This window comes from Gigantopelta aegis, chromosome 15 (genome assembly GCF_016097555.1).
Source record: "Gigantopelta aegis isolate Gae_Host chromosome 15, Gae_host_genome, whole genome shotgun sequence".
Taxonomy (NCBI): Eukaryota; Metazoa; Mollusca; class Gastropoda; order Neomphalida; family Peltospiridae; genus Gigantopelta; species Gigantopelta aegis.
The window spans coordinates 14,700,249-14,718,526 of NC_054713.1; the positions used below are offsets into that span (position 1 = coordinate 14,700,249).

At 39.1% G+C, this 18,278-nt stretch overlaps 1 protein-coding gene across 1 annotated transcript; it reads right to left on the reverse strand.

The window, feature by feature from the left end:
- Positions 1-5,506: 5,506 nt before the first annotated feature.
- On the reverse strand, positions 5,507-15,418 carry LOC121390658. The gene is made up of 3 exons (XM_041522524.1): positions 15,103-15,418; positions 9,457-9,645; positions 5,507-7,238 (listed from the first exon to the last, which is right to left on the reverse strand). The coding sequence occupies exons 1-3, from the start codon at positions 15,164-15,166 to the stop codon at positions 6,874-6,876; spliced, it is 618 nt and encodes a 205-aa protein (XP_041378458.1). The 5' UTR covers positions 15,167-15,418; the 3' UTR covers positions 5,507-6,873.
- Positions 15,419-18,278: the final 2,860 nt, after the last annotated feature.

Sequence of the window (18,278 nt, forward strand, 5' to 3'; positions counted from 1 at the left end):
ACTCCCAGATTAGGTTACTGAATCAAAACGATTAAATATCATTTGTTGCCTTTCGGCTTGATGGTAGTATTGTATCAAAATGAAGAAAACAAATTCAGCAATTAACGTCAACTTTTTATTTTACGTTAAACCATCATGCTATATATAGAGAATAATACATAGGTGGCTGTTTTAAAATGTACCTAACGAGCGAAAGCGAGTTTGATACGTTTGTAAACAACGAGTTGCAAGATAAATGGTATCTAACGGTCACGGATGTATTATTCTATTTCTTACATATCCTCAAAAATGTTAACATATTTTTTTACTAAACGTTATTTACAGCCCTTGTACTTGTAGCTAACCTACGTACTACAGCTAAATGATTGTCAGGTTAACTATACGTCATAGTGTAATCGATTTCGACCGTGCTGTTATTTTTTCATTGGATGCTTGGCAGTGGTGACCTGATCATCACCTAGGAGCAGCTAATCGTATGTCTTGAAATTGTTAACACACGTACGTGTGTAAACAACTATGTGTTATCAAAAATAATGTTCTCACCAACGGTGTGTAAGAAAGTTTTTTTTTTTTTTTTGTTTTTGTTTTGTTTTGTTATTTCCAAAACACTTTTCTTTTTCTTTTTTTTAAACCTTTATTACCCCCAGATCACTGGCAATGTCAAGGTTGGTGTGCCTTGAATCATCGTCTTACAATATACAACAATAATAAAATTATAACATGATTATGTGTACCTGTATAACGGTAAGCTAAAGGTTTTATATTTCATAGTATGTATATAAACAATATGTGATATGTATGGGAGTTATATTTATTACATATCTTATCATATACTGCACAACCGTATTCATATACACATGTACATACATATATATACATACATACCTACATACATACCTACCTACCTACATACATACATACGCATTTTAAAATGATCTGAGGGTCAAGAATGATAGGTGAAACGAGCTTGCATTGGAGGAGGGAAAAAAAGGGGGGGGGGGGGAGGGACAGAGAGGAAGGGGAAAAAAGAACAAAGAAAGGTTTATCGACAACCAAAAGGTTTTGTTGTTGTTGTTTTTAACTGTTTTACGTGGGTGTCTAATGTAGTAAGGACAAAACGTTTTTTAACGAAGAAGAGGAAGAGCATATACAAAAATAAAAATAAAAAAAGAGAAAGAAAAAGTCATCTTATATTAATACAGGCTTTATGTTTTTATTCAAAGGATTTTCATTATTTATCAGTCCTACTCAAGCTCTTGAACTATGAAGTTGATTTGCGAGAACGTCTTGATTGCTCCCCCCCCCCCCCCCCACGCACCCACCCTGGGGGCTGTAATCAACGTACTTGGCCTATTGGTCAAGTACAGATTTCAGCACGATGGTAACGCGGCCATTGTCGCCCTTATTTACGGCGACCCAAGGCAGCACAGGGGGAACCAAACCCGGCGGCTTAACCACCAGGGGCGGTTCCACCTGCTTCGAAGAAGAAGACCAAGCCGACAGGGGCGACTCAAGGGGACCAAACCCGGCGGCTCAACCTGGCGGTCGGTCCCTTCTGCTTCGTCGCGCCTCATTACTCGGATGCAGCCCATGCCAAGAACGGCCCAGGGGGGACCAAAGCTGTCAGCTCCACTGACGGTGGCGGTCCCTTCTGTAGCGGCACCAACGCAAAAGATGGACACAGACCTGAATGCTGATCGTCCACCAGCGTCTCCACCTGTTGTTGCGGAGGCGGCAGCTGATGCTCACAGTGAGCCCAAGAAGAGAAAGGTTACAGAAAAGGCGTCGCTGAAACCATCAGTAGTCTCTCCTGACAAGCTGCCGCTCCAGTACCGGAACGCAGTCCAGTAGGGACTTCACAGATCCGGCACAGCTGGGGATACCCATCAAGGAGACTTCTTGGGGGTCATTACCATCTGGCACAGAGAGATACCAGATTATGGGCAGCAACATCAGCAACAACCTCTTCGTGACCTGCAACCGGGACGGGCTGTATCGGCAGGCTGCACTCAAGCCGGAGATGGAGAATTCAACTCTACATCGAATTCTCAAGCTGGCCCTTCAGCAAGACTACAGTGCAGTCGATGCACTTCATTTTGGCAGACCGTTCAAAATGCTTAAATCACCTTAAAACGTTTTCGGCCGAGCACTCTAATTTTAACTTTGAATTTAATTTCTCTGACCTGACTACTAAATTGTTATTCTAAATTCCGCTCACCTCAAACTTATCTCCCCCTCCTGGCCCGATCACTGGCGATGTCAGAGGTTAAGCCCGGGACAGGCGTGTGCGAAACCATAGTGGTATATGAACACGTTAAATGATTTCAGTCAGTCATTATTTGTAATATCAGTAAGGCGGGGTGAATTTAATTTTGATTAAGTTAACGTTTGCTTTGTTTAACGACACCACTAGAGCGCACTGATTCATTAATAATCGGCTAATGGATGTCAAACATTTGGTAATTCTGACATAATATTATACTCTTAGAGAGGAAACCAGCTATATTTCTCTATTAATAGCACGGGATCTTTTATATGCACCATCTCACAGATACGATAGCACATTTGGTAATTCTGACATAATATTATACTCTTAGAGAGGAAACCCGCTATATTTCTCGGTTAGTAGCACGGGATCTTTTATATGCACCATCCCACAGATACGATAGCACATCCTACGGCCTTTGATATACCAGTCGAGGTGCACTGCCTAGAACGAGAAATAGCTCAATGGGACCACTGACGGGGATCGATCCCTGCCTGATCGCCTTATGATTTAGATTAGAACTTTTAATTACAACTATGTGAATGCAGATATATTTGCGTATTTTGTTAAATTGTATATAAATACAGTTATCACAACAGTTATATAGATTATATAGAGGATAATAAACGAGTTACCAGTTATTATCATATTTAAATAATTTTCACTTGTCACGAGCTTTATTTAAGAAACAAAAACAATTTTTAACATTTTGTGCTTATATCCAATTAAGGTTCAAGCACGCTGTCCTGGGCACACACCTCACCTGGGATGTCTATCCAGGACAGTGGGTTAGTTCTTAGCGGTTAGTGAAAGAGAAGAGGGCGTAGTGGCCTTACACCTACTCATTGAGCCCTTAAGAACTCGCTCTGGGTTGGAGCCGGTACCGGGCTGCGAACCCTGTACCTACCAGCCTGTAGTCCGATGGCTTAACCACTGCGCAACCAAGGTCGTTGTTTTTTTTAGCATACGAACAGTTTGCAATAAAATACATAAAAACATCTTTCATAGAATGTTTCACTCATACATGTTGTTAGGTTAAAGGCATACTGTCACAGACCTCTGACCTATTAAAGGACCTAAAAAGTATTACCAAAACAAATATAAATTTGATTTGTTCCTAAATGTACTTTATTCAACCATCTATGTAACCACTATACTCCACTTATTAATGATATTTTGTAAAAATAATTGAATTATGGCAGTGGTCCATAATTCAAAAGCTAATATTGCCAAGAGGGTTGATAAGGATTTTACTCCATCATGGTTCAGTTACGGTGATGCAATAGCTAGATTTGGTTTCCAAGCATTAATGTGATTATCATTTATTATTAATTTTTGGAGAAATGAGGTCCTTAAATCTGTGACAGTATGCCTTTAATCGAAAATACTAATGAACTGTATGCCTTCCATGCACCCACCCATAACGTAATGTGATATTCAGGTTTTGCTACATGCAGACCGTGTCGGTACACATAAGAGCGGGACGTAGCCCCGTGGTAAAGCACTCGTCTGATGTGCGCTTGCTCTAGGATCGATCCCCGTCGCTGGATCCATTGAGCTATTTCTCATTCCAGCCAATGGCCACTAAAAGCCGTGGTTTGTGCTATCTTGTCTGTGGGATGATGCAAATAGAAGATTCCTTGGTACTAATGACAAAAATGTAGCGGGTTTCCCCCTCAAGACTATATGTAAAAATTATCAAATGTTTTGACATCCAGATAGCCGATGATTAATAAATCAATGTTCTATAGTGGTGTCGTTAAACAAAACAAACTTTAAACACATATAACTGTTATCACAGGACGTCTCTGTCTTACTTCACGGGAATATGTTTGACTGGATTAAAAATTGATATATGATAATTTATATAATAAATATACATTTATATGAAAATAAAATTACAATAAAAGGTGTATGCCACAGCCACCCACCCACAACTGTTGATGTGATATTCAAGTTTCTATTGGCCTACATGCACTACATAGAACGGTCGTAACCGGCCTTGGTGGTGTCGTGGTCAAGCCATCGGACACAAGGCTGGTAGGTACAGAGTTCGCAGCCCGGTACCGGCTCCCACCCGGGGCGAGTTTTAACGACTCAATGGGTAGGTGTAATACAACTACACCCTCTTCTCTCTCACTAACCACTAACATCTAACCCACTGTCCTGGAAAGACTGCCCAGATAGCTGAGGTGTGTGTGTGTGTGTGTGTGTGTGTGTGTGTGTGTGTGTGTGTGTGTGTGTGCACAGAACAGCGTGCTTGAACCTTAATTGAATATTAGCACGAAAATCAATTAAGAAAGAAAGACAGAGAGGTCGTCAGAAGGGAAGTATAACAATAAAATAGCTGGTTACTATCTTATGATATCGGCTTTATCCTGCGAAGGTAAGAATGGCTAAAGCCGATAGGCTCCGCCGAGCCGCGTTCGCCATTCGAACTGAGCAGGATAACGCCGATATCTTAATTAAGACAGTAACTAGTTTGTTTATTTATCCTGCAGTCCACATAAAATTAATGGAATCAACCGTTTTATTTCACAACTGTACCCTTTTCCGGAGTGGTATGTCCTCACGTCTTTGATGTCTTGTCGCCTATTATATTTATACACCAAAACAAAATAGTTCTTAATTTAACAACCATTTATTTCTTATTTTTAAATGAAAAATTATATACAAAACGGTTTCTAAAAATCAAAACATTCAAGTGGAAATAAATGAATAAGTAATTCTGAGCAAAATAGCATTCCTTTGCAGATCATAACTAGTAGTAAAAGTAGTTCCGTCCCAATATAGAAATGTATCAAGTCATCATATTTTGACAATACATATAATAATTGTAGAATACATTTTAATTAATTGTGGTCATTTTGCCGTACAGTTCATCTCGCAAAACTTCAGCTATGTATTTAGCTGGGGATTCGTGAGTTCTTCAACAGATTCAGGAATTAATTTGGCTCCTGGGACATCATGCTTAAAGGGACATTCCTGAGTTTGCTGCAACTTTTAAGATGTTATCGACTAACTGAGCCTTTTTAACGATTGTAATTACATATCAAATATATTTTTCTGCATAAAATATTAGTGGCTGTTTATTAAACGTGTTTCTAATCGTTCTAATATTTTTACTAGGTTAAATTTCATTTTATTTCCTAAAATATTATTTTCTCGTACGTACGAAATTATTTGAAGACAGAATCCAGTTTGGGCTTCGTACAAATATTAAGACGACCAGAAACACACTGAATATACAGACACTGATATTCTAAACAAGAAAATATATTTAATATGCAAGTTTAATCGTAGAAATATTGTATTAGTCGAAAACATCTTACAATACAACAAACTCAGAAATGTCCCTTTAAACAATTCACCATTGTCAAATCAAGAGCGATACAGGTATTTTCAGTCTCAAGGAAATTACTGATAGGGTCACAGTTATAAAAAGGACTAAATTTAAATATGTTTTGTTAAATTGTTGTGTTACATTCCAAAATGTGTCCCCAAACTGCATGATTTTGGGTTTGTTTGTGACAATGTTCACACCAATAGAAATCACACACAATCAGGAGTTGGCGGATATGACGTATATATTTATGGAAACTTTGCTCATAAAACTTTACAAACATCCTCATTTGAATACAGGTTTAGCTATTTTACTCAATTTTTCACAAAATCAGTTTGTTTGAAAATTACCCAAACTGGTCATGTCCCACTTTTGTCAGAAATGAAACCCGGTGCATGAATACCAAGCCTCATTACAGCCAAACAGTTGGCACTACAGATGAAAAACCAAATGTAATTTTTAAAAATAACCCTTTGGCTATCACTTATCTTAAAAATGCACTCCATATTACAAATAATTAGCCTTCAAACATGGATCTATGCTAAAACACAAGCGAACTGTATACTGCTACCATTTTGAAATTTGCTTTAAATTATTTACAAGCATTTTTATAAATAAGCACAGCAAGCAAAAGCTACATATTTTGGTAAAACACTGAATGGTTTTGTTATGAAAAGCTTTGGTTGTGAGCTATACAAGTTTTGTCATGACTCGTCCGAATGGCAAGTCAAAAAAACGAAATGCCAAGTGGAATCGAAAGGACATTTTAAGTTAAATCGCCATTCATTAAATTATTTATCACATCTTTTGAGTGTCCAACGTTTATTAAGCAATTAATTTACAAAGCATCATGGCACAAATCAGCTACCATACTTAAGAGCAATAAAAGATTCTTGCGAAGAGTGGCTTCGGGTAAGTATAAAGGATGTGGTCGGCAGTGCATATCAAAAGAGAACCGATCAGAACGATTGGAAACTTTAAAAAACACGTTTTCTTGTGTGTGTGTGTGTATATGCGTGTGTGTGTGCGTGCGTGCGTGTGTGTGTGTGTGTGTGCGTGTTATTTTAGTTTAATAGGCTCTGTTAGTAGTGACTTTTAGTTCTGGGAGGGACTGCACACTCACAGCACCCCCTCACCTCGGATCCGCGCCTTACTTTTCTTATAATGTCCGAGAAATCAGTATGGTAACACAGCATACCACAACTGATGTTTGCAGACATCATTTTAACAGTTGCATACTCTTGTCTTTCTCGGCGTTGAAATGTCAGTGTAAAAGTAACACAAGTAACAAGCACATAACAAATGGCGCTGTAAGGAGATTTCCCACAATTCCGTCTATGACTGTCCCGAAAACTGTCGGGTATCTGGCATAAAGCTGACCAATCGAACCGCACGTTACATTTTCCCTCCCGTCGTCATAGATAATAACTTTGCAGGTAAAGTTTGGCCCGTTACAAAAGTCCGTGTCACACAGTCGAAGACAGATCTGTTCTCCTTCAAACGTGGCGCAAGCCGATTGGTTGTTTGGCCGGAGGTTTTCAAGATGGCGGATTCTTTGAGAGTTGTTTTTGATGTTGTAGGAGAAATGCACACCGTCACTACAATCTCGGCGAAAACTGAGCAGCTCTCCTAAAATAAAGACAATAATGATGATGATGATGATGATGATGATTATGATGATTATTATTATTATTATTATTATGATGATGATGATTATTATTATTATAGTTATGTTCATAATGATGATGATGATGATAATAATAATAGTAATAATAACAATAATGATGATGACGATGATGATGATGATGATGATAACAACAAAACCAACAACTATTATAACTTATTATTATTATTATCATCATCATCATCATCATCGTCGTCACTATTATCATTATCATAAGTAGTAGTAGTAGTAGTACTTACTTACCTCCTGTGTGTCTGTGTGTTTCGATGAGACAGTAATAGTTACAGTACTTACCTCCTGTGTGTTTCGATGAGACAGTAATAGATACAGTACGTTACTCTTGTGTGTCTGTGTGTTTTAGACAGTAATGGTTATAGTACTTACCTCCTGTGTGTTTTGATGAGACAGTAATAGTTACAGTACTTACCTCCTGTGTGTTTCGATGAGACAGTAATAGTTACAGTACTTACCTCCTGTGTGTTTCGATGAGACAGTAATAGTTACAGTACTTACCTCCTGTGTGTCTGTGTGTTTTAGACAGTAATAGTTACAGTACTTACCTCCTGTGTGTTTCGATGAGACAGTAATAGATACAGTACGTATCTCCTGTGTGTCTGTGTGTTTTAGACAGTAATGGTTATAGTACTTACCTCCTGTGTGTTTTGATGAGACAGTAATAGTTACAGTACTTACCTCCTGTGTGTTTCGATGAGACAGTAATAGTTACAGTACTTACCTCCTGTGTGTTTCGATGAGACAGTAATAGATACAGTACTTACCTCCTGTGTGTCTGTGTGTTTTAGACAGTAATGGTTACATTGTTACCTCATGTGTGTCTGTGTGTTTTAGACAGTAATAGTTACGGTACTTACCTCCTGTGTGTCTATGTGTTTCGATGAGACAGTAATGGTTACAGTACTAACCTCCTGTGTGTCTATGTGTTTTAGACAGTAATAGTTACATTACTTACCTCATGTGTGTCTATGTGTTTTAGACAGTAATAGTTACATTACTTACCTCCTGTGTGTCTATGTGTTTCAGATAGTAAGTTACAGTGCTTACCTCCTGTGTGTCTGTGTGTTTTAGACAGTAATAGTTACATTACTTACCTCATGTGTGTCTATGTGTTTTAGACAGTAATAGTTACATTACTTACCTCCTGTGTGTCTATGTGTTTCAGATAGTAAGTTACAGTGCTTACCTCCTGTGTGTCTATGTGTTTCAGACAGTAATAGTTACACTGCTTACCTCCTGTGTGTCTATGTGTTTCAGACAGTAATAGTTACAGTACTTACCTCTTGTGTGTCTATGTGTTTCAGACAGTAATAGTTACATTGCTTACCTCCTGTGTGTCTATGTGTTTCAGACAGTAATAGTTACAGTACTTACCTCCTGAGTGTCTATGTGTTTTAGACAGTAACAGTTACAGTATTTACCTCCTGTGTGTCTATGTGTTTCGATGAGACAGTAATAGTTACAGTACTTATCTCCTGTGTGTCTGTGTGTTTCATACAGTAATAGTTACAGTACTTACCTCCTGTGTGTATATGTGTTTTAGACAGTAATAGTTACATTACTTACCTTTTGTGTGTCTATGTGTTTTGATGAGACAGTAATAGTTACAGTACTTATCTCCTGTGTGTATGTGTGTTTCGATGAGATAGTAATAAAAACAGTACTTACCTCCTGTATCTGTGTGTTTTAGTCAGACAGTAATAGTTTCAGTATTTACCTCATGTTTATCTGTTTCGATGAGACAGTAATAGTTACAGTACTTACCTCCTGTGTGTTTATGTGTTTCGATGAGACAGCAATAGTTACAGTACTTACCTCCTGTGTGTCTATGTGTTTCATACAGTAATAATTAGTACTTACCTCCTGTGTGTCTATGTTTCAGACAGTAATAGTTACAGTACTTACCTCCTGTGTGTCTATGTGTTTCGATGAGACAGTAATAGTTACAGTACTTACCTCCTGTGTGTTTATGTGTTTCGATGAGACAGCAATAGTTACAGTACTTACCTCCTGTGTGTCTATGTGTTTCATACAGTAATAATTAGTACTTACCTCCTGTGTGTCTATGTTTCAGACAGTAATAGTTACAGTACTTACCTCCTGTGTGTCTATGTGTTTCGACGAGACAGCAATAGTTACATTACTAACCTCCTGTGTGTCTATGTGTTTCAATGAGACAGTAATACTGTACAGAGTTGTTTTGATTGAGAAACTGGCGGGAGCAGTCCTTGGCGTATTTGCCCTCTCTATTGGAACCATGACTTTTGAGTTTATTCAAGTCCGTCTGACACTCTTGGTTGTCCTTCACACTGCCGCACTGGTAGCACCATATCGACTCTGTAAGGACAAAAAATAAAATACAATGTCGGTCTCTGGTCGGAACAAAGTTTAAGAACTGATGCAGCAATGTTTTGTTTTGTTGTTGTTGTTTGTTTTGTTTGTTGTTGTTGTTTTTTGTTGTTGTTGTTTTTATCTTTCTTTTCTTTTTTTTCTTTTTTTCTTTTATTGTTGTTGTTGGGGGTTTTTAAGGTTTTTTTTTTTTTTTTTTTTTTTTTTTTTTAAATCATGGATTGCAGAGAAAAGGTGGGTATATTTAATACTGAAATAAGGGACATATTTAGATTGAAATCAGAATGCAAGTCCTCGTTCATGCGCGATGGCATTTTGGATCCAAATGCGATTTTACGTCATAGCAAGAAAATCCCGGTAAAAATAGACGTCATACCGCGGGAAATAAAAACAAAACAAATGCTGACGCGCGAAGGTCAAAATCGACGCGCGCGATGGCTAGAGACTAGAAATCTATTTTGTTTGGCCTAATAGACGATACAGGCCCGTAGGAACGACTTTGGGAGTGGGGAGAGGGGGGCACTGACGGTTATATCAGATTTGGGTTACATTGGCAAACATTAATGTGATAAAAAAAAAGGCTCACAAGTTGGGGGCGCACACACACACACACACACACACACACACGCACACGCACGCACGCACGCACGCACACACACGCACACGCACACGCACGCACACGCACGCACACGCACACGCACACACGCACACACACACACACACACACACACACACACACACACACACACACACACCGTTCCTACGGGCCTGCGATAGACACAAAGCTAGATAGACGGACGGAAACAAAACTAGATTAGTGGGGCGAATAACAAAATAGTTTTGCACTTTCGGTTAAAAGCATGAAACTTTGCACATATATACTTTGACCAATTACAAGCATTTTCAGATAGGGACGCAAGTCAAGAGCCCCCCCCCCCCCCCCCCCCCCCCCCGGTGGCCACGGAGGATCTACAAATGTCTCCCACCCCCTTTTACTTTTAGTGGGGCAGCTGACAAAATGACAAAAACATATTGGGCACTTTTGGTCAAAAGCATGAAACTTCTGAATACTAGGGGTGCTACGTGTTCCATTTTCTAAGCCTCTTTTGAGAATCAGTTTCTGGACTAAAAAAAAGTTTGTTTGTTTTGTTTAACGACACCACTAGAGCATATTTGTTAATTAATCATCAGCTATTGGACGTTAAACATTTGATAATTGTGACATATAGTCTTAGAGAGAAAACCGCTACATTTGTTTTTCATTAGTAGCAAGGAAACTTTTTATATGCACCATCCCACAGACAGGATAGCACATACCACGGTCTTTGAAATGCCAGTTGTGGTGCACTGGCTGGAGCGAGAAATAGCCTAATGGGCCTTCCGACAGGGGCCGATCCCAGACCGACCGCGCATCAAGCAAGCGTTTTACCTATGGACTACGTCCCGCCCCTCGATTGCAGAATCATTAATTTCAATGGATGGTTTGCTTTTGACGTCATGGAACTGGCCCAGTGGTAAAGCGCTCGCCTGATGCGCGGTCGGTGTAGGATCGATTCCCGTCGGTGGGCCCATTGGGCTATTTCTCGTTCCAGCCAGTGCCCCACAACTGATGTAAGAAAGGCCAAGGTAGGCCTATGCACTATCCTGTCTGTGGGATGGTGCATATAAAAGATTCCTTTTTGCTAATCGGACATCGCTGACCAATCACAGCATCGGTAACATGTGACAATCTCGAAAGCAATATCAAAAATTAACCGCCGAAACCTTTTTTTTTAACATATCGTGACAAACACGACACGTTTCCACGGACGCTGACGCTGCCAACTTTGTTTACAATAACAAGGGAATCTATAAGGAACGTTGCGATTCGTTGCAATCAGATCTCATCGCATCCAATGAAATTTAAGCATTTTGTGGCACGATTTCTTGATGACATGTATCAAGGCTGAATACGAGGAACGAATATTAGCCTTGATTTATGAAGATGGCCTGAAAGCTTTCCACCATGTAGTTCCACCATTCTACTTAAAATGATAATCGCAATCCAGTTACAAAATGCCTGGTGATTCGTTTGGAACCCTATACAGCTGTTTGGTAGTAAAATAAGAAAGTTAAAAGTTAAAGTTGTTTTGTTTAACGACACCACTATCTTCTCTGTGTAGATCAAAGATCCCTTGCTGCTAATGGAAAAATATAGCGGGTTTTCTCTCTGAGACTATATATCAAAACTACCAAAATTTGGACATCCAATAGCCGATGACCGGCCTCGGTGGCGTCGTGGTTAGGCCATCGGTCTACAGGCTGGTAGGTACTGGGTTCAGATCCCAGTCGAGGCATGGGATTTATGGGTAGGTGTAAATCACTTGCACCGACCAATGATCCATAACTGGTTCAACAAAGGCCATGGTTTGTGCTATTCTGCCTGTGGGAAGCGCAAATAAAAGATCCCTTGCTGCTAATCGGAAAGAGTAGCCCATGTAGTGGCGACAGCGGGTTTCCTCTCAAAATATGTGTGGTCCTTAACCATATGTCTGACGCTATATAATCATAAATAAAATGTGTTGAGTGCGTCGTTAAATAAAACATTTCTTTTTCTTTCCAATAGCCCATGATTAATAAATCAATGTGCTCTAGTGGTTTCGTTTGGGTTCTAGCGGTTTCGTTGAACAACAAACTTTTTTCCTCTTTTTTTAATCCTGTTCTACCCGCGATCAGTTTCGTTCGTGACACAACAATAATCATTTTCCTCGCTAGCATGCTAGACAACAAAGACATGACGTTGGTAGGGCTATATGAAACACAACACTTCAAATGTGCGGACATTGTGTGGGCTATCATGTTACAAACAAGTCTTAACCTACAGAATACGGGTGTTACGTCAAAGAAGGAAGTATGTGCCATGAACCAGGTAAAGCTTTGTCGAGTTCCAGTCGACTGTTGAGTGTATAGATATACCAGCTATATACCTGTCCTGTTTTACAGAAAACATATATTTCATGACAAGAACCCCCCTCCAACCCACCCCCCTCAAAAAAAAACCCACACAAAAAACACTAGCAGTTGTAAAGGGAGATCTCGTAACACTGAGTTGATGCATACCATTCTATAAATGTGCGTGTGTGTGTGTGGGGGGGGGGGGGGGGGGGTTGGGCTATTTTTGTTTCCATCTAGTTCACTGGTATATCAAAGGCCGTGGTATGTGATATCCTGTCTATACAAGATCCCTTGCTACTACTGGAAAAATGTAGCGGGTTTCCTTTCTAAGACTATATGTCAAAATCACTAAATGTCTGACATCCAATAGCTGATGATTAATAAATCAATGTGCTCAAAAGGTGTCGTTAAACAAAACAAACTTTAAAACAAACTTTAGCATCGCACGCATCCAGTGTAAACGCTCAGATTGAAACTAATGTTGTTGTTTTTTTAGCTGGACCGCACGCATGCGCCGAATCCAGTGTGTATGAGCCGTAAAGGGACTGTCCAATGTTTGCAGCCATTGTCAGATGTTTGCGATAACCGATCCTTGTTGGCGACTACTATTTCATACTAAATACATTTTCTTGTTTAGAATACCAGTGTCTGTATATCGAATGTGTTTGCGGACGTATACTAATGTTTGTAGCACTCCGGTTTTACTTTAATTCGTGATATATATATATATATATATATATATATATATATATATATATATATATATATATATACAGTAGAATCTCGTTGGCTCGACCTCGGAAGGGTCGATCACACCGCAACCCGAGATTTTTGTTCGGTAAACCCTTATATTAACTGCTGAAGGGTCGAACACGTCCAGGGTCGACTATAAGCCTTCGCTCGAACTAAATTGTCGGTCCCATCTATGTTAATAGCTATATTTCCCTCGAACTGGTGATCCATCAAATATCAATTAGGCCAAATAAAAATAAAAAAAGAGTTGGTGATCGTCCTTTTGATCACACAAATCGGGGGGGGGGGGGGGGGGGGGGGGGGGGGAGAGGTTGTGGTTTTTTCTGTGAAAAACTTTATAAACCCCTGGAGACCAGGAGTAGCAGTCAACAGCGCATGCGCCTGGATGTTGTAGTTCCTTCAATGGCCGCCAGATGGACCTGGTGATGGTTTAACCCGTTACGGTGCTTACGAAAGTTGAATTGCTGCTATCTCGACGCATTTTTAACAGTTTTTAACAAACTAAAAAATAAAATAATTTCAGGGGTGGGCGCATTTTTCAGGTACGGGCGGTGACGATCACCAACTCTTTTTTCATTTGGCCTTATGGCAAACCGCCAAACAGGACAAACAATTACTGCGCTTGCGCAGTTGGTTATTATAACCTTCGGATTAATAATTATTTAGGCGGAACGAACTATAGAAAGAAAGAAAGAAATGCTTTATTTAACGACACAGACATAGATGAATCGGGGAATCGCAACACTAGCTATGCAATCCTTTTGTCACCACACTTGTCATTTTGTTTGTTAACGACTATCGGTAATGATCGGTAGACAGTCATGACTGTCTGTTCTTGTGCAAATAGGCAGATCTTTATAGCGGTGTGTGTGTGTGTGTGTGTGTGTGTGTGTGTGTGTGTGTGTGTGTGTGTGTGTGTGTGTGTGTGTGTGTGTGTGAGAGAGAGAGAGAGAGAGAGAGAGAATGGCAGGGTGGCGAGTGAATGTATATGAGCGTGATTCTGATCAACCAACAACCCTTTTCATGTAATTCTCTCACCATTATGTATTTTGTATCATTACTATGTATTATCCATTATACATATATACACATACACATACACATACACATACATACACACACACACACACACACACACACACACACACACACACACACATATATATATATATATATATGTATATGTATATGTGTGTATATATATATATATATATATATATATATATATATATATATATATATATATATATATATATATTATACGTACGAAATTATTAGGAGGCAAAATCCGGTTTGGGCTACTACAAGCATTAGGACAAAAACAAACGTCTTGTAAATACAGACACTGATATTCTAAATTAAAAAATGTATTTAATCAGTGTTACGTCATCGAAAAGGCTCTATTGGTCGGAAACATTTCACAATGGTTGTAAACTCAACCGGCCTCGGTGGCGTTGGGCTACGGGCTGATAGGTACATTGTACCGGCTCCCACCCAGAGCGAGTTTTAACGACTCAGTGGGTAGGTGTAAGGCCACTACACCCTCTTCTCTCTCACTAACCACTAACAATTAACAACTAACCCACTGTCCTGGACAGACAGCCCAGATAGTTGAGGTGTGTACCCAGGACAGCGTGCTTGAACCTTAAGTGGATATAAGCACGATAATAAGTTGAAATGAAATGTAAACCCAGGACTGTCCCTTTAACACTGGTTTACCGGTTTAATAGAAATTCCACAAATAACCTCAATTCTTACCTGATTCAGGTGTATACAGGTACAGACACAACAAACTGAAGAAAATCAAACTCGGACCATTCATTTTTATCTGGTGGTCTTCTTCAAGTTTTCAGACGTTCTAACTGCGTCTGGTAAAATACCCCGCTCTGTTGTACAACGTATATACAGTAAAACCTGTTAAAACCCGGATCACAACGGTTAACTAAATGTATTTAAATCCGATTTAGTCAGGATCCGGCGTTTAGAGGGTCACGTTTTACTATTTGTGAAAAAAAAATCGGGACCCTAAAACTTGGCCGGTTTTGACAATGTTCCGTTTGGACGTGGTCTTGATTAAGATGTGTTTCACTGTAAATATCTACTAAGAACTCACCTTCAGAAAAGATAATTTGATACGAGTTCTCACCCTATAGACACCAACAATCGCCCTAGCCGATGACCCGACACGGCGGGTGGGTTTGAAAAGAAATTCTCCGTAATATTACAAAACCATTAAACCGGCGGTTACTTGTGTACCAGGATATCGTGTGCGTGGTTTTGTCATTCAATCATTTTTGTATGGATATATTTTTAAACAGGTAAATAATTGGTCAATATATGAAACATAAAATGAACACCTATTGTGAGGGTGCGTTCTCGTAAGAACTTCCGGGTGTTATGTACAAAAGTTCAGCAGTATATTTTTATATTATTATATTTAACCTGATTACTATATTCAACTGCGGTTCAAGCATGCTGTCCTGGGCACACACACCTCAGCTATCTGGACTGTCAGTCCAGGACAGTGGTTTAGTGGTTAGTGAGAGAGAAGTCGATGTAGTACTTTTACACCTACCTATTGAGTCTTTAAAATTAGCACTTTTAAAATTAGCACAATTAACTCCCCCCACCCCCAAACACACATTCACTCACACACACACACACACACACACACACACACACACACACACTTCTATCCCATCCCCACCACACACCCCACTCCAAGAGAATCGCACAGGGTGGAAACGATTAGAGGATACGAAATACCTTACCATTAAGCTCATACCCAGTCAAATTGCTATGTACATACAGGGTCGTACCCAGTGGGATGGGGTAGGGGGAAGGGGTGAGTTGCACGTCCAGACAAAATATGAAAAACTGTCCTTTTTGTCTTCATGGAGAACATTCTATTTTATTCCTCCGCCCAATTTAGTTTTAGATTAGTTATGCCCCTTGACTTTTCGTTACAAAAATCTCAATATAACTGATCTTTGCAAGCATAATTTATTACATATTATACTGTATATATATATATACACACACACATAAAAACAAGGTATATTTGGCCTTTTAGGCATATTAGTGTTATTGTATTACTGAGACAGTTTTTTTTTGGGGGGTTACATATTAATTTGTTTTTAACAGTTCATATTTCATATGAATTTCAACCCTTTAATGCCCGTGACAAAACTAGCATGAATTCAGATAAAATATTCGTTTGTGAATAAACATAGCATCATTTAAAAACACGTTTGAGTATATTTGAAATAAATATTTATTTTTTATTTGTTTTTAAATGTACTCATATGAGTACATCGGACTGTACTCGTATGAGTACAAAAGTAATTATTACATCAGATGTTAAAAATATTTGTTGCAATCAGAGAAAAAACATATCAAATTCATTTAACACATCATTAGAACAATGTAGCAGATCTATAAGTGCAGAGAAAAGACTACAAGATAAACATGTTGCCGTAGGTGCCTATTGTACTCAAACGAGTACACATTTAAATGTTTGGCTCTGTTCATATATAAGTTTAATCATTCAAGTAAATGGTACTCATTTTGAGGATATTAGACATATATGGAAATTCTCAGTACTTATTCATTAGAAATATTTAATTTTTGCAAATAGTGTTTGTGCTTATAAAGTATGCACTCATTTGAGTACACTGGGCTTTAAAGGGTTAATAGAATACATTTTACTACATAAAATTGGCATTCAAAACGTAAACTGAATACGTTTATTACACAATAATGTTCAAAGCACTCTATTATTCACCTATTCAAAACATACTTCGTCTTTGTTTGCCTTCCACAAAAATCTGTAACCTATTAAATAAATAAGTCCACGAGACGCAATAGGTTGCAGGTAACAAAGTTAATGTATATTTTGTTTAACGACACCACTAGAACACATTAATTTATTAATCATCGTGTATTGGATGTCAAACATTTGGTAATTTTCGACTGGTAGTCTTAGAGGAAACCCGCTACATTTTTCCATTAGCAGCAAGGTATCTTTTATATGCACTTTCCCCACAATCAGGACAACACATACCACGATCGTGTTGCACTGGTCATGTTTGGATTTACCATAGTTTGACACCCAATAGCCGATGTATTTTTCGTGCTGGGGTGTCGTTAAACATCTATTTTATTAAATTCTACGGTGCACTGCCTGGAATGGGAAAAAACATAGGCCTAATCAGAGAATGAGTACAGTGAGGTGGTTCGATCCTCTGGACTTCGGGCTAAATCCCGCCCCCACGAGGGGGGGGGGGGGGGATTAAGTAGTTAATAGTCTAAAACTCCTTAAACGGTTAAGAAGATAATTTTCTTTAAATTTCTATAATTGTTTCTATAACTGCCCGCTCCCGCCCCCCCCCCCCCCCCCCCCCCCCCCCCCCCCCCCCCCCCCCCCCCCCCCCCCCCACCCCCACCCCCGGTAGCTACGGCCCTGATATTAACTATAATCAATTAACATATATTACATATACTATATCTGGTTATCACAAATGGTATTCTTGTTAAAAATGTAAAAATCTGGCCTGGTGCTTATAAAACTTTTAGAGTCTACACTCGAGACTCTAATAAGAGTCAGAGACGTGAACGTCATGGCAACGCCATACACGTTGTATGCGCGTGACGTCATTAGAGATTGATTCTGAACTCTTAAACATTTTATAACTCAGCCTTATTATAAGCGCGGGCCCTGATCTTACTGTCACTGTACATTGGAAGTATCCATTAGACGATCTGACCAACGACAACGTTAGCCTGAATACAGATGACCTTTCACTGATCAATTAAAACAATGCACGCATTAGCCTACCACAAGCTAATATAAACAATGTTTTAAGACCTTCAAACTCCTACATCTGTGCACAAGATGGAATCCAAACCTATCTTCAAGTATAGAGAAAACTGAA